Raw genomic sequence first — 24,198 nt, 5'->3', positions numbered from 1 at the left:
AGTGTCTCTGTCCGTCACTCAGGCTGGAGTGCAGTGATGGGATGTCAACTCATGGCAACCTCCACCTCCCGGTTTCAAGTGATTCTCGCACCTCAGCTTCCTGAGCTTACAGGCACACACCACCACTCCCAGCTAATTTCTGTATTTTTAGTAGAGACAGGGTGTCACCATGATTGCCAAGCTAGTCTCTGCCCACCTTGGACTCCCAAAGTGCTGGGATTACAGTCATGAACCATCACGCCTGGCCCAAAATATTTATTTTTTATACATAAGAAAATTCAACCCTTAGGAAAACTATGAAAACATTAACTTTTAAATAAATTTGAAATGCTTTTTAATTTTTAACTCAAATTAGTATAGGAGGGCTGGGTGTAGTGCCTTACGGCTGTGATCCCAGCACTTTAGTAGGCCAAGGCAGGATTATCGCTTGAGGCCAGAAGTTCAAGTCTAAAGTGAGCTATGATGTCTCCACTACACTCCAGCCTGGGTGACAAAGCAAGACCCTGTCTCTTAAAAAAAAGAAAAGGCCATGTGTGATGGCTCACACCTGTAATCCCAGCACTTTGGGAGGCCAAGGAAGGATATCACTGGAGCCCAGGAGTTCGAAACCAGCCTAGGCAACATGGGGGCATACACTTGTAGTCCGAGCTACTTGGGAGCTCAGGAGGCGGAGGCAGGAAGATCACTTGAGCCCAGGAGTTCTAGGCTATATCAGCTGTGATTACATAATTTCATTTCGGCCTAAGACCCTGTCTTTTAAAAAATATATATATATATGTATATAATACGATAAGTTTACATTGTTCTAACATTTTCTACTTACAAAAATATTCCATGTTTATTTTAACATGTTAAGTATTCAGTATATTAGCTACTGCATAAGAATTTCTACCTGCAATTTTTTTCATAAACATAATTATTTTGATACATAATAATTGTTCATATTTATGGGGTGTTTGTGATATTTTGGTATATGCATAGCATGTATAGTGATCAAATCAGGGTAATTAGGATATCCGTCACGTCAAACCTTTATCATTTCTGACCCTACTCTTAGGAACACTTAATATTGTGGTTTTTATAGATATTATTCTTACACATGAAATCTTAAGAATAAACTCAACCAATGATGTTTTAAACCACTTTTAGCAAAAATGAAGCCCAAGATATGAAATCAGTTAACATGGTTTAAAGAATAGTGGGGCCTCAAATACCTACCAAATAGCCTCTTCTGACAGCCCCCTTTTTTGTAGAACACTGTGGAAATGACAACTATACTATGGTCTGTAGTTTTATTTTTATTTTAGGATTTTCTATTCCCAAAAGATAAAGCTTACAGTGGTTGTGTTATTTTGTCTCTTGATGATTAACCCTTTTGTCAAGCAGTCTTAGGCAGTCATTTCTGTCTTAATGTTATTAAAGCAAAATGGAAATTGATACCACTTTATCAAAGCTAAATGGAAAATGATATTTTTAAAGCAATAGTCTATAACTACAGAGTATCCGAATCTTGCTGTTGTTGTTTCATTTGTCAAGATTTCGAAACCAGCCTAAGCCTTTCTTTATTGGTATGGTGAGAGAGTGAACTTTCTCTTCATGGAAATATGAAGTCTTGGTTTATTTGTCTTAAACAGAGAACAGAGTTCAGAGGCAGCAGAAACTGGAGTTAGTGAAAATGAAGAGAACCCTGTGAGGATTATTTCAGTCACACCTGTAAAGAATATTGACCCAGTAAAGAATAAGGTAAATTTTAAAATTTAACAAGTGGATTTTTTCCATGGAGATTATTACAGTTTTTCCGTAGGGGTAGGAAATCTACAGCCAACACTTCAATGCACATGCTACATTTTAAACTTGTGTGTATTACCACACACTTTCCTGCCCCCCACCCCCCCACCCCCCCACCCCCGCTATACTTTCCAAAAATGATTCTGCTTACCTCCACCCACTTTATAAGAATTTATGTGGTCTGGCTGGGCACAGTGGCTTACACCTGTAATCTCAACACTTCGGGAGGCCAAGGAAGACGAATCACCTGAGGTGGGGAGTTCAAGACCAGCCTGGCCAACATGGTGAAACCTCATCTCTACTAAAAATAAAAAAATTACTGGGGCGTGGTGGTCGGCACTGAAATCCCAGCTACTCGGGAGGCTGAGGCAGGAAAATCGCTTGAGCCCCGGAGGTGGAGGTTGCAGTGAGCTGAGATAACGCCATTGCACTCCAGCCTGGGTGACAGAGGGAGACTCTGCCTCCAAAAAAAAAAAAAAAAAAAAAAATTGTATGGTCACCCGTAATGGTATCCTTTTCCTATACTACCGATTTCAACTCTTTTAAAGAATAGGAATTGAGGCCTGGTGCGTTGGCTCATGCCTGTAATCCCAGCACTTTGGGAGGCTGAGGCGGATGGATCACAAGGTCAGTAGTTTGAGACCAGCCTGGCCAACATGGCGAAACCCCGTCTCTATAAAAGTACAAAAATTAACTGGGCGTGGTGGCAGGCGCCTGTAATCTCAGCTACTCAGGAGGCTGAGGCAGGAGAATTGCTTGAACCCAGGAGGCGGAGGTTGCAGTGAGCCAAGATCGTGCCATTGCACTCCAGCCTGAACGACAGAGTGAGACTCTGTCTCAAAAAAGGAATTGAGAGTTTTTGAAATATTTCAAAAGTTTGTTGATTCCCACCAGAGATCAGCCCTTTGCTTTGTTTCTACTGTGTTTTTAAAAGTTCGTCTTGGCTGGGTGCAGTAGCTTACACCTGTAATCCTAGCACTTTGGGAGGCAGAGATGGGTGGATCACTTGTGGTCAGGAGTTCGAGACCAGCCTGGCTTTAGTAGAGACCCCATCTCTACTAAAAATACAAAATATTAGCCGGGCATGGTGGTGCACACCTGTAATCCCAGCTACTCAGGAGGTTGAGACAGGAGAATCACTTGAACCCTCGAGGTGAAGGTTGCAGTGAGCCAACATCATGTCATTGCACTCCAGCCTGGGCGACAAGAGTGAGACTTGGTGGATCACCTGAAGTGAAACCCTATCTCTGCTAACAAAATGCAAAAATTACTTGCCTGCAGTCCCAGCTACTCGGGAGGCTAAGGCACTAGAATCGCTTGAACCTGGGAGGCAGAGGTTGCAGTGAACCGAGATTGCACTACTCACTGCTCTCTCCAGCCTGGGCAACAGGGTGAGACCCGGTCTCAAAAAAAAAAAAAAGACCCGGCGCAGTGGCTCACACCTGTGATCCCAACACGTTGGGAGGCCAAGGCAGGCAGATCGCCTGAGGTCAGGAGTTCCAGACCAGCCTGGCCAACATGGTGAAACCTCGTCTCTACTAAAAATACAAAAATTAGCTGGGCGTGGTGGTGTGCACCTGTAATCCCAGCTACGCGGAAGGCTGAGGTGGGAGAATTGCTTGAACCTCAGAGGTGGAGATGGCAGTGAGCTGAGATCACGCCACTGTGCTACAGGCTGATCTTGAACACCTGACCTCAGGTGATCCACCCTCCTCAGCCTCCCAAAGTGCTGAGATTACAGGCGTGAGCCGTGCTTGACTTTTTTGTTGATCTTTAAACGATACCGCCCAGGCCAGGCATGGTGGCTCATGCCTGTAATCCCAGCGCTTTGGGAGGCTGAGGCGTGTGGATCACCTGAGGTTGCGAGTTCGAGACCAGCTTGACCAACATGGTGAAACTCCGTCTCTACTAAAAATACAAAAAATTAGCCAGGCGTGTTGGTGCATGTCTGTAATCCCAGCTACTCGGGAGGCTGAGACAGGAGAACTGCTTGAACCCAGGAGTCGGAGGTTGCAGTGAGCCAAGCTCGTGCCACTGCACTCCAGCCTGGGCAACAGAGTGAGACTCTGTCTCAAAAAAGAAAAAAAACCAATACTGTGCAATTTTGTTTTGTTTTGTTTTGAAACAGGATCTCACCATGCCCAACCCAATTTCTTAATTTTTTGGCAGGAGAGGAGTGGTGCATAATCGATAGGAGCATCACACAGATCTGACTTTTGCCTCTTGGCTCTGCCACTCACTGGCTATGTGTTGACTTGAGCAGGTTGCTTGACTTCTCTGGTCTTCTTTCAGTTGTTTTTTTTTGTTCTGTTTTGTTTTGTTTTGTTTTGTTTTTTGAGACGGAGTCTCACTCTGTCGCCCAGGCTGGAGTGCAGTGGCACAATCTCAGCTCACTGCAACCTCTGCCTCCTGGGTTCAAGCGATTCTCCTGCCTCAGCCTCCTGAGTAGCTGGGATTACAGGCGCACACCACCATGCCCAGCTAATTTTTGTATTTTTAGTAGAGACGGGGTTTCACCATGTTGGCCATGCTGGTCTTGAACTCCTGACCTCGTGATTCACCCACCTTGGCCTCCCAAAGTGCTGGGATTACAGGCATGAGCCACCGCGTCTGGCTCAACTGTTAAATGAAATTGGTAATTTATCTCAGTAAGAATGGCTTGAAGATACTATTAAGTATTTCCTCCCCCCCCCCCCGCCCCCCGCAGAATCATATTCTTGAAGTGCTTATCTTTTCATTGCTCGCCATATACTCACCATATACTTATGGTAGTCATCAAATATTTTAGGTATTACCCTTGGGTACATGAAATATACTAGGATTATGCAGTTACACCACAGTAGCTTAACTTTTCCTATCCAAACTCTCATTTTCTGAACTCAGCTACATGAGGATACTTTTTGAGATGGAGTCTTTCTCTGTTGCCCAGGCTAAAGTGCAGTGGCGCGATCTCGGCTTACTGCAACCTCCGCCTCCTGGGTTCAAACCATTCTCCTGCCTCAGCCTCCCGAGTAGCTGAATTACAGGCACCTGCCACCGTGCCTGGCTGATTTTTGTATTTTTAGTAGAGATGTGGTTTCACCATCTTGACCAGGCTGGTGTTGAACTCCTGACCTCGTGATCCACCCGCCTCGGCCTCCCAAAGTGCTGGGATTACAGCCGTGAGCCACCGTGCCCGCCCGAGGTTACGTTTTTAGATCAACCTCTTGCTATCTTAAACTCTTTCTGCTTGGTGTTAGAAACACAGCATGTCAATGGATTCATTGTTACCTCTTATTATCAAAACTCTTAGAATCCAGATACCAATAGATTAGAATATTGTGGGATCCTTGTGTAAAATTAAGCAGTCTTGACTTAAACTTACATACAAAAATGCATATTGCCATAGACATGGAGTTACATCATGTACTTACAATGCTTACTAAAGGGTGGCACATTTGCAAAGGCCTAAGTGTTTGTCTAGTACAACCAGCAATCTGTTACCTTTATGGCCTTTTCCTAAAAGTCTATGTAATTTTGAAATTGGAAATTTAAATTCTAATTTCTGTTACATCCAAACCTTGCTTTCAGCTTGATCTGTAATATTATGTTGCTCCAAACCCTTATTTCAACTTTTTTTTTTCCGAGACAGAGTCTTACTCTGCTGTTGAGGCTGGAGTGCAATGGTGTGATTTCAGCTCACTGTGGCCTCCACCTCCCAGGTTCAAGCGATTCTCCTGCCTCAGACTCCCTGAGTAGCTGGGATTATAGGCACCCGCCACCATACCCGGCTAATTTTTGTATTTTTAGTAGCGACAAGGTTTCACTATGTTGGCCAGGCTGGTCTCGAACTCCTGACCTCAGGTGATCTGCCTCCCTCAGCCTCCCAAAGTGCTGGGATTACAGGCATGAGCCACTGTGCCCAGCCCTTTTTTTTCTTTTTCAACAGTTTAATCTTATTTTCACATTTGTATACATGTATACTTTCCCCTTTTTTGCTACTATGATATCGCAATAAATATTGTTTATAAACTTATTGTGTGTAAAGTAATAAAATATATACACAAGCAGCCGGGCGCAGGGGTTCACGACTGTAATCCGAGCACTTTGGGAGGCTGAAGCGGGCAGATCACAAGGTCAGGAGATCGAGACCATCCTGCCCAATATGGAGAAACCCAGTCTCTACTAAAAATACAAAAAATTAGCTGGGCATGGTGGTGGGCTCCTGTAATCCCAGCTACTCAGGAGGCTGAGGCAGGAGAATTGCTTGAACCTGGGAGGTGGAGGTTGCAGTGAGCCAAGATTGTGCCACTGCACTCCAGCCTAGGCGACAAGAGCAAAACTCCATCGCAAAAAAAAATATATATATATATATATACACACACGCACACACACACACAAGCACACTTACTGGTGCATTTATTTCTGTGAGCTGAGTTTCTCAGAGTATTATTAGTGGGTCAAAGGATAAATGCATTAGAGCTTTTAGATATTTCTATATTGGTTTCATGAGAGATTGGAACACTTGACATTTCTAGCAGCAGGGTATGAGAGTACTTTATTCTCTACATACCAACAATAACATGTTTTACGGTTCATTTGAATTTTTTTCTGTCTCCACTTATCAAATCTAATGCCCTGCTATTTTAATTTGCATTTCTCTGACTGCCAGTATGTTTGTTGACCATTTGGATATGCTGTTCTGTAAATTGTCTGTTCATATTTTGCCCATTTTAAACTTGTTATCCTTGTCTCATCTAACTCAGCTTCTTTAACCTGTTAGCACACAGGTTTGTCCTTAAGTATTTGCCTTTTTAAAAATCAGTCACCTACCGTACTAACCTGCATGAAGAACCACACCTGTTTTGTTCCTCAATCTATGCCCAAGAACCACCACACCTATTAAACATTCAGTTGAACAAGTGGTTCATACTCCAGGTTTTAATACTTGGTTGTGTTGTTGATCCATTCTGTTATGTCCAGCAGTGGCCATCATTCCCGAAGATGACTTTGCATATTTCTTCTCTGATCCATTGTGTATTGTTTTCACAGTTCAATTCTTGCAGGCCATTTTACTCTTGTCCTTTCATGGATTATCTGTTCACTAAAGTGAGATTTAACATTAAAGTAGACTCCAGGCTGGGCATGGTAGCTCACACCTGTAATCCCAACACTGTGCGAGGCTGAGGCCGGTGGATTGCTTGAGTCCAGGGGTTTGGGAACAGCCTGGGCAACTTGTTGAAACCCCATCTCTACTAAAAATAGAAAAATTCGCTGAACATGGTGGTATCTGCCTGTAGTCCCAGCTGTTCAGGAGGCTGAGGCGGGAGAATGACTTTAGCTGCAGTGCGCTGAGATTGCACCACTGCACTCCAGCCTGGACAACCAGAGCGAGATCCTGTCTCAAAAAAAAAAAAAAAGGAAACTCTAAAGTAAAACACTGATTTGTGGGTTTTCTCACTTAAATTGTTACTCCCGGGAATTTTCTTTGAACTAAATTTTCTTGAAACATGGAAGATTTGTAATTTATTTTCCCTTGTCTTTCTGGGAATATTTTCTGGGGAAAATGAAAATTAGTTGATTAAAAAGATTTAATCTAATTTTTTTTTGATGATTGTGTTACTCTGTTTCTCTTTAATCAATTAGAATTATGTCAGTTAAAGTTACAATTTCTGTGTTTTGTTTTGTTTTGTTTTGTTTGAGACAGTTGTAACTCAGGCTGGAGTGCAGTGGCATGATCTCAGCTCATTGCAACTGGGATGAGATGAAAAGTTAAAGAACTTCACGTTACAGAACTACAAAGTTTATTATACTTAGATGTACTCATAGACAAAACATTAATAGCATATAGAATTCTGAAAATACTCTTCTTTTAAAAAGTGACAGATTTAGTACATACCATCAATAAAAAGAACCTTTCATTAGGATGCAGTATAACAACAAAACCAAGTAGATTTTATTTTTCAAGTACTATTTGTGCTTTATATTTTTATTATTGCAATTTCTTCCCCCCCCCGAGACAGAGTTTTGCTCTTGTTGCCCAGGCTGGAGTGCAATGGTGCAATCTCGGCTATTCTCATGCCTCAGCCTCCTGAGTAGCTGGGATTACAGGCATGGGCCACCACGCCTGGCTAATTTTGTATTTTTAGTAGAGACAGGGTTTCTCCATGTTGGTCAGGCTGCTCTTGAACTCCCAACCTCAGGTGATCCACCCGTCTCGGCCTCCCAAATTAGTGGGATTAAAGGCGTGAGCCACCGCGCCAGGCTTGCAATTACTATTTTGAGATAAGATCTCCCTCTGTCACCCAGGCTGGAGTCCAGTGGCATAATCTCTGCTTACTGTAGCCTCAACCTCCCAGGCTTAAGCAATCCTCCCACCTCAGCCTCCCAAGTAGCTGGGACTACAGGCACATGCCACCATGCCTGGCTAATTTTTTTAATTATTTGTAGAGATGGGATCTCACTATGTTTTCAGGGATTGTTTGGAACTCCTGGGCTCCAGCGATCCTCCCGCTTTAGCCTCCCAAAGTGCTGTGATTACAGGCATGAGCCTTTGATTTTTAATGAGCATTTATTGAGCACATTATATATGCTGTACACCCTGGTAGCTACCAGGCACAGTCACTCTCCTCAAGGAGCTTACTTTCCTAATGTGATGTAAGCAGTTAACTGGAAGCCCTCAAATCCAGACTCCTTTAAAATACTTTCAAAACACTCTTTTCTAATAGAGATCATTAATATTTAAGGAATTTGTGTTTATAGAATTGTTTTGTGCTTTTTTAGGAAATTAATTCTGATCAGGCTACCCAGGGCAACATCAGCAGTGACCGAGGAAAGAAAAGAACAGTAACAGCAGCTGGTGCAGAGAATATCCAACAAAAAACAGATGAGAAAGTAGATGAATCGGGACCGCCCGCCGCTTCCAAACCCAGGAGAGGACGTCGACCCAAGTCTGAATCTCAGGGCAATGCAACCAAAAATGATGATCTAAATAAACCTATTAACAAGGGAAGGAAGAGAGCTGCAGTGGGTCAGGAGAGCCCTGGGGGTTTGGAAGCAGGTAATGCCAAAGCACCCAAACTGCAAGATTTAGCCAAAAAGGCAGCACCAGCAGAAAGACAAATTGACTTACAAAGGTAATGTACGCCATTCTTCCTCAAGTGGGAATTTAGACATTTTGTTTTATTCGTAGTATATTCTTAGTGCCAGTCACCCCAAACACCTAAGCATTTGAGAGAGAAACCTGCTTCTGGTTTTCCTGGGTCTGTTTATAATAATAGCATCTGTTATTATCTCATAACTTCCAGTTTTAAGTCACAAATTTGAAGAAAAATCTTTTTTCTTTGTGTAATTTTTATTTAGATATGGTATTTTGATATTTCTGTTTTTATTAACAAGACAAATATTTCTTTTGCTTAGTGCCTTTCAAGTGGTTGCAGAGGTTTACATAAAATAAGGGGCTACCTTTTGGATACAAGGTCCCATAATGGAGAAAACAGTCACCAAATGTCAATAGGTAATAGGTCCCACTCTTTAATTCTTTGTGTTATAGTTAATTCTAACACAGGTCAACAACTTTCCTTTTCCCCACCCTGCCCAGAGAAACAACTTACCAAACTGTTCATCTTTGATCATTCTTGGGCTGAGATTTCAGACTCTTCCTTTTGGAAATCTAGAAGGTGGCTCCTTTCACCTTGGCCTTAGAACTTAACTCGTCCTCCTTTTTTCCTTACATACCTAACTCATTTACCCCTGGATTAGACTGTAGGCATTTCAGTTTCTTCTAGGGAAGAGTCCCAGATTTGATCAGCTCAGGATACCCCACTATCCTGCTTCAGTATTTTTATAAAACTCCATGTCAGGCCGTGCACAGTGGCTCATGCCTGTAATCCCAACACTTTGGAAGGCCTAGGTGGGTGGATCACCTGAGGTCAGGAGTTCAAGACCAGCCTGACCAACATGGTGAAACCCCATCACTACTAAAAAAAAAAAAAAAAAAAAAAAAAAAATGCAAAAAGTTACCCAGGTGTGGTGGTGCATGCCTGTAATCCCAGCTACTCAGGATGCTGAGGCAGGAGAATCACTTTAACCCAGGAGGCAGAGGTTGCAGTGAGCCAAGATTGCGACACTGCACTCCAGTGCAGAAGAGCAACAGGAGACTGTGTCTCAAAAAAAAAAAAAGTTACTGAAGCATGTGTGTAAAAGCATTTAAAATATTATCATTTATGAGCTATGCCTGGTGACTCTCGCCTGTAATCCCAACACTTTGGAGGCCGAGGCGGGTAGATCACCTGAGGTCAGAAGTTTGAGACCAACGTGGCCAACATGGTGAAACCCCATCTCTACTAAAAATACAAAAAAAAAAAAAAATAGAAAAAAACCCCGGGTGTGGTCGTGGGCATGGGCATCTGTAGTCCCAGCTTCTTAGGAGGCTGAGGCAGAAGAATCGCTTGAGCCCAGGAGACAGAGGTTGCAGTGAGCAGAGATTGCGCCATTGCACTCCAGCCTGGGCAACAAAGCAAGACTCCATCTCAAAAAAAAAAACAAAAAAATTAGCATTTACGAAATTCTGAAATTTTGGGCTATTAAATTTCTACATCATCTAAGTGCCCTCTTGGCAACCTTTCACATCCTCTCATGGCATCTGATCCAGAAGGCTCAAACCTGATCTGAGTACTAGTATGCTCCTCGTACTCACTTCTGTTTCTATTAACTAACAAGTGTAGTAATGAAAGCCAGTATTAGGGGCAAATTTTACATGACTTTCTTCTCAAACCTGGACCTTTATTGAACTTCTGCCTCCCTTTTTCATTAGTATGACAGTATGTATCTTAAAGGGTTGCTCTGAGAATTAAATGGATCAGTAAATATAAAGAAAGCGCCTAGCAAAGTGCCTAGTACAAAATAAATGCCCAACTGTTATCATTACTATTGTTTTGAATTCTAGTTTCCTTACTCCTTAACATACATTTTCAGTTATACAAAAGTTGAACATTTCCCTGGAGATTGCCAAAATTCTCTGAACGGTTTCAAGAAATCTGTCCTTTTCTTCACCTACACACAAAAAAGTACTAATCATCACACACAGGCTACCTAAGCCACCTGACCTTACCTCCCATTAGCTGTCCCTGTACCATCTAACTAAAATGTACAGATATACTTACTTGTGGCTGGGCACAGTGGCTCACGCCTGTAATCACAGCACTTTGGGAGGCCAAAGCGGGCGGATCACCTGTAGCCTGGCCAACATGGAGAAACCCCATTTCTACTAAAATTTTGTAAAAATGCAAAAATGAGCCGGGCGTGGTGGTGCACACCTGTAGTCCCAGCTACTCGGGAGACTGAGGCAGGAGAATTGCTTGAACCCGGGAGGCGGGGGTTGCAGTGAGCCAAGATCCGGCCACTACACTCCAGCCTGGGAGACAGAGCGATACTCTGTCTCAAAAAAAAAAAAAACGGATACATACTTGAACCCTGAAAACTTTTTCAGTAGCAATTAGACCTTCTCTCATTTACAGCGTTGTAAAATCCATTGCTTTGCTTTTAGCTGCACTATGTGCCCCAATATCATCAAATGGCATTTGGCCTTCTCTTTCAGAGTGAAAAGGCACGTTAGAGATCTTAAATATGCTAGTAGTAGATCAATGGGCAGTGTGTTATTCAGAATACAGTATTCTGTGATGGTTTTCTGATCTCAGTGACAGTAGGTGGTTAAATTAAATGTTTATGGCCAGGTGCGGTGGCTCACACCTATAATCCCAGCACTTTGGGAGGCCAAGCCAAGGTGGGCAGATCATTTAAGGTCAGGAGTTCAAGATCAGCCTGACCAATATGGTGAAAGCCTGTCTCCACTGAAAATACAAAAAATTAGCTGGGTGTGGTGGCTCACCCCTGTGATCTCAGCTACCCGGGAGGTAGAGTTTGCAGTGAGCAGAGATTGTGCCACTGCACTCCAGTCTGGATGACAGAGTGAGACTCCATCTCAAAAATAAAAATAAAAATAAATAAAATACAAAATTAGTCGGGCATGATGTTGTGTGCCTGTACTCAGGGAGCTGAGGTGGGAGGGTTGCTTGAGCCTGGGGCTGAGGGTAGCAGGAATAGGCTTTAGTGTTTAATGGGGATGGAGTTTCAGTCGGGGAAGGTGAAAAAGTTCTAGAGATGGGTGGTGGTAATGGTTGTACACAATATAAATAATTGGCCACTTCAGAAAGGTCATGGAAAACTGGAGTTAAGAGATAAAAATAGAAACTTTATTTCTCAACATAAGCTCCATCAACTTCAAGACACTTTTTGTAAGCAATGATAGAAGCCATTTAGTCCATCCCCAAAGAACTGAGGGTCCTGTGAGTTTAACCATTTCAAACAGTCTTTTTTTCATTATTGACCAAAGAAAAATTGGCACTCTTTAAAAATTTTTTTAAGATTAAGAAGCAAAAAGAAGTCAGAAGGAGCCAAATCAGTACTGTAAGCCGGATGCCTAATGATTTCCCATGGGAACTCTTGCAGAATTGCCCTTGTCTGATGAGAGGAATGAGCGAGAACATTGTCATGGTGGAGGAGGACTCTCTGGTGAAGCTTTCCCAGGCATTTTTCTGCTGAAGTTTTGACTTTGTCCGAACACTCATAATAAGCAGATATTATCATTTGTTGGCTTTCCAGAAACTCAACAAGCAAAGCGCCTTGAGCATCCCAAAAAACTGTTGCCATGACCTTTACTCTTGACCAGTCTGCTTTTCCTTTCACTGGACCACTTGGCCACTTTCACTTCTTAGTACCCTTTTTTTTTTTTTTTGAGACAATATCTGGCTGTCTTGCCCAGGCTAGAGTGCAATGGTGCGGTCTTGCCTCACTGCAGCCTCAACCTCCCTAGTAGCTGGGAATACAGGCACACGCCACCGTGCCCAGCTAAATTGCTTTGATTGTGCTTTGCCTTTGGGATTATACTGGTAAAGCCATGTTTCAGTTCCTATTGCAGTTCTTTGAATAAGTGCTTCAGGATCTTGATCCTACTTGTCTAGACTTTCTATGCAAAGCTCTGCTCTTGTCTACAGCTGGGTGCAAAGGGTTTTAACAGCCATTGAGTGGAAAGCTTGCTCAACGTTAATTTTTCAGTCAGAATTTTGTAAGCTGAACCAATTGAAATGACCACAATGTTGGCTGTTGTTTCTGCTCTTGTCAGTCCTCTTGAATAGGCAGAAACAAGATGAATTTTTTCTCCGTAAATTGCTGTGGAGGGCATGATGTTCAACATCATCTCAACCCTTCCTGAAACAATTTATCCAGCTGGCATCATGGTTCATGCCTATAATCCTACCACTTTGGGAGGCTGAGGCTGGCAGATCACTGGAGCCTAGGAGTTTGAGAACAGCCTGGGCGATATGGCAAAACCCCATATCTACAAAAAAATAGAAAAATTAGCCAGGTGTCTGGTGTGTGCCTATAGTCTTGGCTACTTCAGAGGCTGAGGTGAGAGGATCACCTGAGCCTGGGAGGTCGAGGCTACAGTGAGCCATGATCATGCCACTCCTCACTGCACCCTAGCCTGGGTGACTGAGGAGACCCTGCCACACACACACACACACAAAATCAGTTTTAAGCTACTGATTTCTTTGGGGCATTGTCCCATAAACTTTTCCTAAAGCATCAGTGATTTCACTATTCTTCCACCCAAGCTTCACCAGACATTTGATGCTTTTCTTGCTTCAATTTTAGCAGAATTCCTATTGCTCTGATAGGGACTCTCTTCAAAAAAAATTTTTTTTTTTTTTTTTAAGACAGAGTTTCACTCTTGTGGCCCAGGCTGGAGTGCAATGACACGATCTCAGCTCACTGCAACCTCCGCCTCCTAGGTTCAAGCGATTCTTCTGCCTCAGCCTCCCTAGTATCTGGGATTACAGGTGCCCACCACCACACCCAGCTAATTTTACATATATACACATTTTTATATATATATATATATATTTTTTTTTTTTTAGTAGAGATGGGGCTTCACTATGTTGGCCAGACTGGTCTTGAACTCCTGACCTCAGGCGATCCACCCACCTTGGCCTCCCAAAGTGCTGGGATTACAGGCGTGAGCCACCGTGCCCAGCCTCTTCAGACTTTTTTGAGAGACCAGTCTCACTCTGTCACTCAGGCTGGAGTGCAGTGGCACCATCATGGCTCACTTTGCTCTATGAGAGCACTGAGGCTCAAGCAGTCCTCTTGCCTCAGCCTCCCAAGTAGCTGGGACCATAGGTGTGCACCACCATGGCTGGCTAATTTCTTTTTAAATGTTTTGGGTCTTGCTGTATTGCCCAGGCTGGTCTCAAACTCCTGGAATCAAGCAATCTTCCTGCCCCAGCCCTCAAACTTTTCAAACATTTTCAGTGCCTCAAACTAGATCCTGTTCAGACATAACAAGTTAGTATGAGTTTATTTTGGTGCAAAAAAAAAATTTTGAGCCAGGCACGGTGGCTCATGCCTGTAATCCCAGCACTTTGGGAGGCCGAGGCGGGTGGATCACGAGGTCAGGAGATCGAGACCATCCTGGCTAACATGGTGAAATTCCGTCTCTACTAAATATACAAAAAATTAGCCAGGCGTGGTGGCGGGCGCCTGTACTCCCAGCTACTGGAGAGGCTGAGGCAGGAGAATGGCATGAACCCAGGGGGCGGAGCTTGCAGTGAGCAGAGATCACGCCACTGCACTCCAGCCTGGGCGACAGAGTGAGACTCCAACTCAAAAAAAAAAAAATTTTTTTTGAAATCCATGCATAATTATTTCATAACATTCATTTTCCACAAACTTTTTGAAGACCCCTTACATTCTTGTTTTTGGGTTTTTGTTTTGTTTTTGAAATGGAGTCTTGCTCTGTCACCCATGCTGGAGTACAATGGTGAGATCTCGGCTCACTGCACCCTCTGCCTCCTGGGTTCAAGGGATTCTTGTGCCTCATCCTCCCGAGTAGCTGGGACTGCAGATGTGCGCCACCATGCCCGGCTAATTTTTGTATTTGTAGTAGAGACAGGTTTCACCGTGTTGGGCAGCCAGACCCCTAATATTCTTTTTTTTTTTTTTTTTGAGACAGTTTCGCTCTTGTTGCCTAGGCTGGAGTGCAGTGGTGTGATCTCGGCTCACCACAACCTCCACCTCCCAGTTCAAGCAATTCTTCTGCCTCAGCCTCCCTAGTAGCTGGGATTACAGGCCTGCACCACCACGCCTGGCTAATTTTGTATTTTTAGTAGATACAGGGTTTCTCCATGTTGGTCAGGCTGGTCTTGAACTCCCGACCTCAGATGATCTGCCTGCCTCGGCCTCCCAAAGTGCTGGGATTGCAGGCATGAGCCATCGCACCTGTCCCTTTATATTCTTAATACCATTAAACTTTGTACTTAAAAATGGTTAAAATGATAAATTGTATTTGATATATATTTTATCATTTTAAAATTTGCTGCATTAAAAAACAGCTAAAGGTAATATAGTGCTTATTATAAGCCAAGCTCAATAATAAGCTCTTTATTTGTTAACCCATTGAATCCTTAAAACAACTCTATGGCCGGGCACAGTGGCTCACGCCTGTAATCCCAGCACTTTGGGATGCCAAGGTGGGCAGATCACAAGGTCAGGAGTTCAAGACCAGCCTGGCCAATATGGTGAAACCCCATCTGTAATAAAAATAAAAAATTTAGCCGGGCATGATGGCGCGCGCCTCTAGTCCCAGCTACTCGGTAGGCTGAGGCAGAAGAATTGCCGGGAGGCAATTGAACTCGGGAGGCGGAGGTTGCAGTGAACCAAGATCGCACCATGCACTCCAGCCTGGATGACAGAACAAGACTCCATCTCAAAAAACAAAAACAACTCTATGTGGCTAAGTACTGTCATTCTCCCCAGTACTGTCATTTCCTCCCCAAAGTGGAGGAAACCCAGGTATAAAGGGCTATATAGCTTTTGATCTCTTACATAAATGGGATTATAGGTGTGAGCCGTTGCCCCCGGCAGAACTGTAAGTAAAAGCACTAGTTTATTTGAAATAATCACGGGTTAAATTAGACCAACTCTACTCATCTTTTTCACCTCTTTTGGTAGTACATGCAAACAAAATCCTTGCATTTTAGGATTAGAGAGGAAAACAGAGATAGATCCGATGTTTTTGAAAGTGGCATACTTTAATTGAATGTAACACCCAATGCCAAGAACAAGACTGGGGTGAAAATTAGTTCAAATGGGCTGGGCATGGTGACTCACACCTTTAATCCCAGCACTTTGGGAAGCCTAGGTGGGCAGATCACTTGAGGTCAGGAGTTTGAGACCAGCCTGGCCAACATGGTGAAACCCTATCTCTACTAAAAATACAAAAATTAGCTGGGCGTGGTGGCACACACCTGTAATCTCAGCTACTCAGGAGGCTGAGGCAGGAGAATCGCTTAAACCTGGGAGGCGGAGGTTGCAGTCAGCCAAGATCACGCCAGTGCACTCCAGCCTGGGCAACAGAGTGAGACTCTGTCTCAAAAAAATGAAAATTAACAAAAATTATTTCAGATGGTATTTGGTACTATAGCAAGACCCTGTCTCTACAAAAAATGTAAAAAGAAATTAGCCCAGCATGGTGGTATTCACCTGTGGTCCCAGCTACTTGGGATGCTGTGGCAGGAAGATTGCTTGAGCCTCAGTGTTCATAGCTCCAGTGGGCCATGATGGTGCCACTGTACTCCAGCCTGAGTGATAGGTGCCTGGCATCTGTATTAGTAGTGACAGTAGGAAATGTTCTATGAGCAGATATCTGACCTGCCAACATCCATTATGAAGCAAGTACCACACTATATGAGCATAAGGAAATGAAGACCTGAACGAACCTTGCTCAGGTCACTTGGCTAGTGCTACACAGGGCATGGCTTAAGATCCCAGCATGTCAATTATTATCTATCTGCCTCCTGATACTGTTCATGGCAGTAGCTTGGAAATTTCTTTTTTTTTTTTCTGGAGATGGAGTCTTGGTCTGTCGCCCAGGCTGGAGTACAGTGGCTCTATCTCAGCTCGTTGCAGGCTCCACCTCCTGGGCTCATGCCATTCTCCTGCCTCAGCCTTCTCGCTGGGACTACAGGCGCCCGCCACCACGCCCAGCTAATTTTTTGTATTTTTAGTGGAGACAGGGTTTCACCGTGTTAGCCAGGATGGTCTCGATCTCCTGACCTTGTGATCCGCCCGCCTCAGCCTCCCAAAGTGCCGGGATTATAGGCGTGAGCCACCGCGCCTGGCTGGAAATTTTTTTTTTTTTTTTGGAGCTGAAGTCTCACTCTCACCCAGGCTGGAGTGTAGTGGCGCAGTCTTGGCTCACTGAGACCTCCACGTCCTGGATTCAAGCAATTTTTCTGCTTCAGCCTCCCGAGTAGCTAGAACTACAGGTGTGTGCCACCACACCAGCTAATTTTTGTGTTTTTGTAGAGATGAGGTTTCACCATATTGGTCAGGCTGGTCCTGATCTCTTGACCTCGTGATCCACCCACCTCGGCATCCACTCACCTCGGCCTCCCAAAGTGTTAGGATTACAGGTGTGAGCCACCATGCCTGGCCTCAGCTGATGTTTTGACTGTCCTTCAGTTGAATGGTCAAAATCCTGAAAGGGCTAGCTATTTTTATTTCATGTGGAACTGCAGCTTCCACCTTGCTACAAGATTCTAAACATAGCTCTCATTAACTGCTAGTATTCCCTGTGAGTGATTTGACATTCCACCTGCATTTTCCTGAGACCTGGTGAGGATCATCCTGTTAAGGTTTTATATCATTACAGTTTCAACCAACTAACTGGTAAGAGAAGACACAGAGGTGCCAACCCTGAGAGCAGTCAAACACATTGCTGAGCTACATGGTGATAGAATCAGCTCTCCTTAGGGGCCTTGCATTTGTGGAGTCTGATCTGGATTGCTGCACTAAGTTCAGCCCTGGGTTTTATTTGGTAAAGAAGGCCTGGCACCCTTGTGCTTCTCTGTGGCCCTGCATTCTAACTCCAGGTGCCCAATTTATCAGTCTTTTATTTTTCCTTGCATGATTCTCCACACCTTTCACTTGCTTTATTTTTCACTTCCCAGATGATCATTTCCTTCTCTGTTCACAACTCTGCAGTAATGTCTCAAAAAAGATTACCTCCTAACCTCACCCCAGTCACCTATAGGTGCTCTTTTGTCGATCTGAGTACAGAATCCTCCCCAGAGTGGTACTTTACACTTGCACCACCTCCAGAAAGCTTGTCCAGTTGTATTACTTGGTATTTACTATCATATTTTATGATCATTAATTAGTGAAAACCATCTTTGAGGCCCTAGTATATGCCAACTACAGTTTACACTTTAGGTTTGTTAACTTCATTTCATCTTCAGCTCTTTTAGGTAGATTTCTGATGTGTTAAGCTTCTAGAGCCATTTTAATACCACAGCCATAACTTCTAATATGTGGCAAGTGCTAACCCTTGCAGAATTCCTCTTACTAGGTTTTTACTCAAAACATTAGGTCAATAATGATTATTTTTAGCTTGATTCCTACCTATATGGTTTATTTACTGGTTCAAGGATACTTTATTCCACCAAAACAGAAAGAGGATATGCAAAATTCTGCTGGCCTCAGTTTTAGCTGGGAGTTGATGCTAAGGGTTTTAACTTGTAAAGTTAACGTTAGAATTTTTAGATCGGATTTTTGTGGTAAATGTATTCCCTCAGCTATTTGCATGTATGTGGGTTTCAGTAAGTATTCCTGTTTATGTTTTGGGCTGCATTTGGGCTTGTTATTCCTTTTGCAAAAATTCCTTGAGTTCACCCAATAAAACCAATAAAAATCAGCCATTTGCACTGTGGTCAGGAAACAGTCAACAGTATTAGCTGGACATTAGTGTTGGGTCTCTGAGTTTCGGATGAAGGAATGATCATTTCAGTAGTTTAGTTCACTTGTTTTTCCTCTTTGTGTTAAGGCTATCATTCAAAGGGCAAACAGTTCCCAGTGTTTTGAATTGAAAATATGTTCTGAATAGATTTGCTGATTCTTGAGTATGTTTTGCTTACACTTAAGGCCAAATTCTTCCTTGAAGATGAGCTTGTCAATAAACATCAGTGGAAAAATAACCCCAAATTTGTGACTTCTGGGGAATTTGAATTTAAAGAGAATATCTGTAGGATAACAGACTGTGGGTTTCTAGTCGTTGGATTAACATATTTTGTTTAGCATGCTTAGTGTGGGAGTGTTCAAGGATCTTAGAATTTGTTTTTCTTAAAGCAAAGAATTGACTGAGTTTTTGTGCTCATTTGTATATTGAGAAGGTTTCCTCCCATCATGTGGGTTTGTATCTCAAAATTAACCCCTAAGTATATATCCTCAAGTTTGTATCCTCATGTGTTAAACAGCTATATATTAGTTCAATATTAATTTTTTTTAGTAACAAGTGAATTTTTCTCAAAATAACATGAAATTTTTCAGAAGCCAAGTGCTTGCAGTGATGGCAATTCATCTTGGTACATAAAATCAAGTCCAGGAGGCTCTTCCAGTGACCTAGGTCTTTCAAAAGTCTGTGAGAGCAGCCCAAGAAATACAGAGGACTCAGGGCTAGGAAAGGGAAGCTTCCTGAAGGTGTAGCGGGCAGCTTGTGAATAATTCTTTGGCCGGGTGCAGTGGTTCACGCCTGTAATCTCAGCACTTTGGGAGGCCAAGGCAGGCTGATCACTAGGTCAGGAGTTCAAGACTAGCCTGGCCAACATAGTGAAACCCCATCTCTACTAAAAATACAAAAATTAGCCGCGCGTGGGGGCACAGCCTATAGTCCCAGCTACTCAAGAGGCCAAGGCAGGAGAATCGCTTGAACCTGGGAGGTGGAGGTTGTGGTGAGACGAGATCATGCCAAGTACTCCAGCCTGGGCAACAGAGCAAGATTCCGCCTCAAAAAAAAAAAAAAAGAAAATTCTTTAGTAGCATATTGTTAAAATTGCTTCAAATAGTATAACAAATTAACAGTCTCTGTATGAATTGTAATAATCACTTAGCTCTTTTAGCATTGTTACCTTTATAAAATATGTATGTAGTAAAGGAGTTTGGGAATATATCTTTTTCTCTTTTAGGTGTAAAATTGTTGAAAAGGAGACAGTCTTACTACTGATCAGGCTGATTAAAAATGTAGAATGGGCTGGGCGTGGTGGTTCATGCCTGTAATCCCAGCACTTTGGGAGGCCGAGGCAGGCAGATCACGAGGTCTAGAGTTCAAGACCATCCTGACCAACATGGTGAAACCCCGTCTCTACTAAAAATACAAAAAATGAGTTGGGCATGGTGGCACGCACCTGTAGTCCCAGCTACTCAGGAGGCTGAGACAGGAGTATCGCTTGAACCTGGGAGGTGGAGCCTGCAGTGAGCCCAGATCACACCACTGCACTCCAGCCTGGCAACAGAGTGAGATTCCGTCTCAAATAAATAAATAAATACATAAATATGTGGAATGAATTAGGCAAGTTGGGCTGCTAATGCCTTGCCGCTGAATTGAACAGCCACCGACAAACCAGAATGCACTTCTCAGGGCAAAAGAACAAATATTGATGAAGCCAAACCCAACATGCTCATTCCTTTTCCCTAATCTCATCTATTAGATGAGTTCCTCCTCCTCCCAAAGAGGAGTAGGTGAGAGGAGGTGAGAAAGAGGCCATGTCCAAGTCTTCCTGTGCTTCCAGGGATCAGAATTTCCCTCCCTATTAGGGAAATGCAATGGGGGAATTCCTCATCTCTTTTAAAAAAAAAAAAAAACACGCGAGTTTTTCCTTCTAGTTTGGTTGGGGTGTTTTTAGTATGCTAAAACGTATATGTTTACCCAGCTCATGAATCAGAAGTTATTTTGCTGCTTATAAATTCATTTTGCCATAGTATGATAAATAGCTTTTAGTGTTGTAAGCAAATAGGGCATTGAATAGCAGCACTAAGTCATTGAAAACAAAAACTTCTTTATTGGTGTTTGGTTTTTATATAGTTTAGGGAAAGGCTCTTTAAACCAAGTTTCAGGTGAAAAAATGAAAAAACTTTTTAAGGATTTTAGATAACATGCCAAGCACAGTGACTCATGCCTATAATCCCAGTAGTGAATCTGAGAAGCGCAGGCTTCCCAGATCGCTTGAGCTCAGGAGTTGAAGACCAGCCTGGGCAACATAATGAGACCCCGTCTGTACAAGTAAGTTAAAAATTAGCCAGCCATGGTGGTGTGCGCCTATAGTTCTAGCTATTTGGGAGGCTCAGGCTGGACGCTGAGCGTGGAGGACCACTTGAACCCAGGAGTTGGGGCTGAGTGAGCCATGATTGTGCCACTGTACTTCAGCCTGAGTGACAGAGTGAGACCCTGATGCTTAAGTTTTTAAAAAAAAAAAAAAAAAGATTTTAGATAACAACTATGGAAATGAAATCATTTTAGTTTGGTTTATATCTTCTCCACATCTTTTCTAACTTTGCGTTCTATTCTTAACCCTAAGGTAAAAACGCATTTGCAAAGGGAGAAAATGAAGGCCAAACAGAAGCAGGCTCCAGCTTCTGCAAAAACTTGGATTCACAAATGTCCCTGAACAGAAAATGAAGCTCACTTCAGAACACACACTCTCTGCCTTGAAAACTAAAGAAACTATTACTTCCTTTTCACATGACCACAAGTCCTCTGATGGAAATGTACAGCAGAAACTCCTGAGAGAGAGGCTAAAAGCAACTCTGTTCTCCCCCTTCCCCGAGACTTTTCTTATGAAAAGTCAATAATTAAGCAAATTGCTTAACACTTGGTTCCAGTTCCTGCCTATCTGGAGTTTAAATGCGTAATACACCATTAATTTCCACGCTGCAGTTTTTATTTTAAAGAAAGTAACAAGATGTCTTTACACTGACACTGAAAATTCATCCATTTTAGAGCCAGGAATTCCCATGTTACACAGGAGAAAATAGAAGTCTACTGAATTAATTTTTTAAAAGAAAAGAGATCAGATTAAATATTTCTTTGTTTTTCCTTTTGGAAACTTTTATGTATAATTCTTTCTGCCTGCCTACTTTTCTGCAAAAATGAGATGTACAGATTTCGGTTCCCTGCTATGAAAAGTGATGTGGTGGCAATTTTATAAATGTTGCTTTCTGATTTTTATCAGAGTGAGAAAATTAAAATTATTGATTTGCCAGTAGTAAACAGTTCATATTTTGATTTCCCCTCATTTTAGTTTAATATAATTTGCAATAAATGTACATATTGTTGTTTGTTTCATAAAGCATATCACTTTAAAATGGTTTTTACTCCTGTGATTATGTTGGAATATTTGGAATTTTAAAGGAGTAAAGACTGTCCAGCATTTGGTTTTATAATGTTTGTCACCAGATTTTTATTAATGTAAAAAAAAAATCAATTTTTAAAAAATAGTTGGACTTTGGCAGCTTTGCAAGGAAAGTTGGAGGTGTTTTAGGATTGCTATCAGTTTTCAGCATTGTGCTATTGGGAAATAAGTGTTTTGCTTTTGTCTGATGGTCTGGGCTCATTTTTATTGTTTATTTTAGAAAACTTGCATCAATATATTATGTTTCTTGACATTGTTCAGCATAGGTAATGTGTGCACTTTTTGTGTACACATGATCATATTTAAGTTTTTTGCATAAAATAAATGCTTCTAGATGTCATGGCAGTCTTTTTAATCTTTTTATCATATGCTTTCTTGTGAATTTTTTCATGTTAAAGAGCTAAAGTCATAACATGATTACAGTCAACTCTCCATTATCTATATAAAATAGTGACTATGCCTCAGGTTTTTAATTTTGTGATAACAAAATAACGAAGGCATGTAAGACCTGATTCTGGAGGAACATGAAATTTGTCTCTTCTTATGTCCAGAGTTCTATCCTGCCCCCACTGTCCACTGTAGGGTCATCTGCAAAGCCCTAGCAGAATGTGCTCACTCCATTTCCTTACACATTCCTAGCATGGGTCAGAGGAAACAACATTTGTGTTATACTTGGTCTTGATAGGCTGTAGTGTACATGGGATGTAAAACAAACAATGAAGTGTATCAAAGGTGGATGATTCTGCTAGAGTGAAGTTTGAGTAAATGTCACTTACGTTTCTCATAGATAATCAAGAGTTGGCTGTATATTGACTGACTGAAAGATGGGTAATTATTTTAAATATGCATATACACACATTTAGATATCAGAAGATGCTTAGGGAACAATGGATACCAATGATAGAAAACAATACCTTTACAGGGGCAGAAAAAGCCCCACTCTTCCTTATTGCCTCTTCAGAACCCTTTAGAAAGTATAAAATATTGCCTCCTACATGCTGAAAAAGAGTATCTATGCATAAGTATCAGAGAAGTCCCTCAAGCAATCAGTAGGTGTGTTCTATTTAGAGAGAGTTTAAAGTTCTCTTAGCATCAGACAGCTTGATTCCTAAGGTTTCCAGTGTGTCACCAGCAAAAAGTGCATTGATAGGGACCTTTGTCTCTTCCTCCCTTTGATTAATTGCCCAGCATCACAGTTTACTAGATTACCAAGTGTTACATCATATTAAACAAAATGTAGCAGAACCATCTGCATCAATATATTCTTGTTTAGATTTTTGCAGGAGAGAAGTTAAAAGGATTTGCTCCTCGTATGATGTGAGTGGCCCACCCCAATTCTGTAACATGATGCAAGTGTCTGGCACTAAGGGAAGCAAGAGTAGGATTGTGGAAAGACCAAGCTGATGGGGAGGGACTTGTTTACGGGAATTTTTTTAGTTTTCCTTTTTGAAGGAAAACATAAAAATCCCTTAGGAATTTGGTATTCACATCTCAGAGAACTACAACACAAAAGTGCAGACTTATATTTGAGAATTAATGTTAACCCTTTGTGTCTAGTTTGAAGCTTCTTGTATTTGTCTAAAACTACAAGCCAGAATTTTGTATCTCCTTTGATAAAAAGTGTGTATAATGTAAAGTAGTTTTGCATATTGTGCTGCACATGGGCTGAATTTTTAAATTTTTTTTAAAAACTTGAAGCAGAACCTTGTAATTTGTGTAAATGACAAGTGTAAAATCCTACCATAAAATGCTAAAAATATGCACTGTTTCAAATAAAACCAAGAAATGCAGCATTATATAGTAGTGTGGAGCCCTGAATATTCATGTACCCCTGGTATGTCACAAGTTGATAAAATGTCTCTGCATATTTTCTGTTGAGATGCTGGAGTCTGAATATCCTAATTAGAAATCAAAAGCCACCTTCAAACTTCCTGGCTGGGTACTCTGAGGTAGCTTACAGTGGCTAAGGAAGAACATAGTAGATGATAAATTCTGAGGCACATTCAGAATTTCCCAACAAGAGGTTCGTTTTAGAGGGTGGCTTTTTTTTTGAAATGAGGTCTTACCCTGTTGCCCAGGCTGGAGTGCAATGACATGATTATGGCTCACTGTAGCAATCCTCCTGCCC

The 24,198-nt window shown here is 42.2% G+C and overlaps 1 protein-coding gene across 2 annotated transcripts in view; it reads left to right on the top strand.

Moving 5' to 3' along the window:
- Positions 1–23,866, top strand: part of PDS5A (PDS5 cohesin associated factor A) — a 159,414-nt gene extending 135,548 nt beyond the window's left edge. The window contains exons 30-32 of one of the 2 annotated variants that reach the window (XM_002814687.5): positions 1,635–1,743; positions 8,551–8,903; positions 21,237–23,866. In XM_002814687.5, coding sequence (XP_002814733.3) covers positions 1,635–1,743; positions 8,551–8,903; positions 21,237–21,240 — 466 coding nt within the window. In that variant the 3' untranslated portion in view covers positions 21,241–23,866. Of the gene's footprint in view, positions 1–1,634; positions 1,744–8,550; positions 8,908–21,236 lie in introns of those variants that run through there. The other variant, XM_054553455.2, reaches the window with a different exon arrangement.
- Positions 23,867–24,198: the final 332 nt, after the last annotated feature.

The sequence above is a fragment of the Pongo abelii genome, chromosome 3 (genome assembly GCF_028885655.2).
Source record: "Pongo abelii isolate AG06213 chromosome 3, NHGRI_mPonAbe1-v2.0_pri, whole genome shotgun sequence".
NCBI classification, from domain to species: Eukaryota; Metazoa; Chordata; class Mammalia; order Primates; family Hominidae; genus Pongo; species Pongo abelii.
The sequence above is the reverse complement of the archived record's forward strand: the minus strand, read 5'-3'. Positions and strand labels throughout refer to the sequence as shown.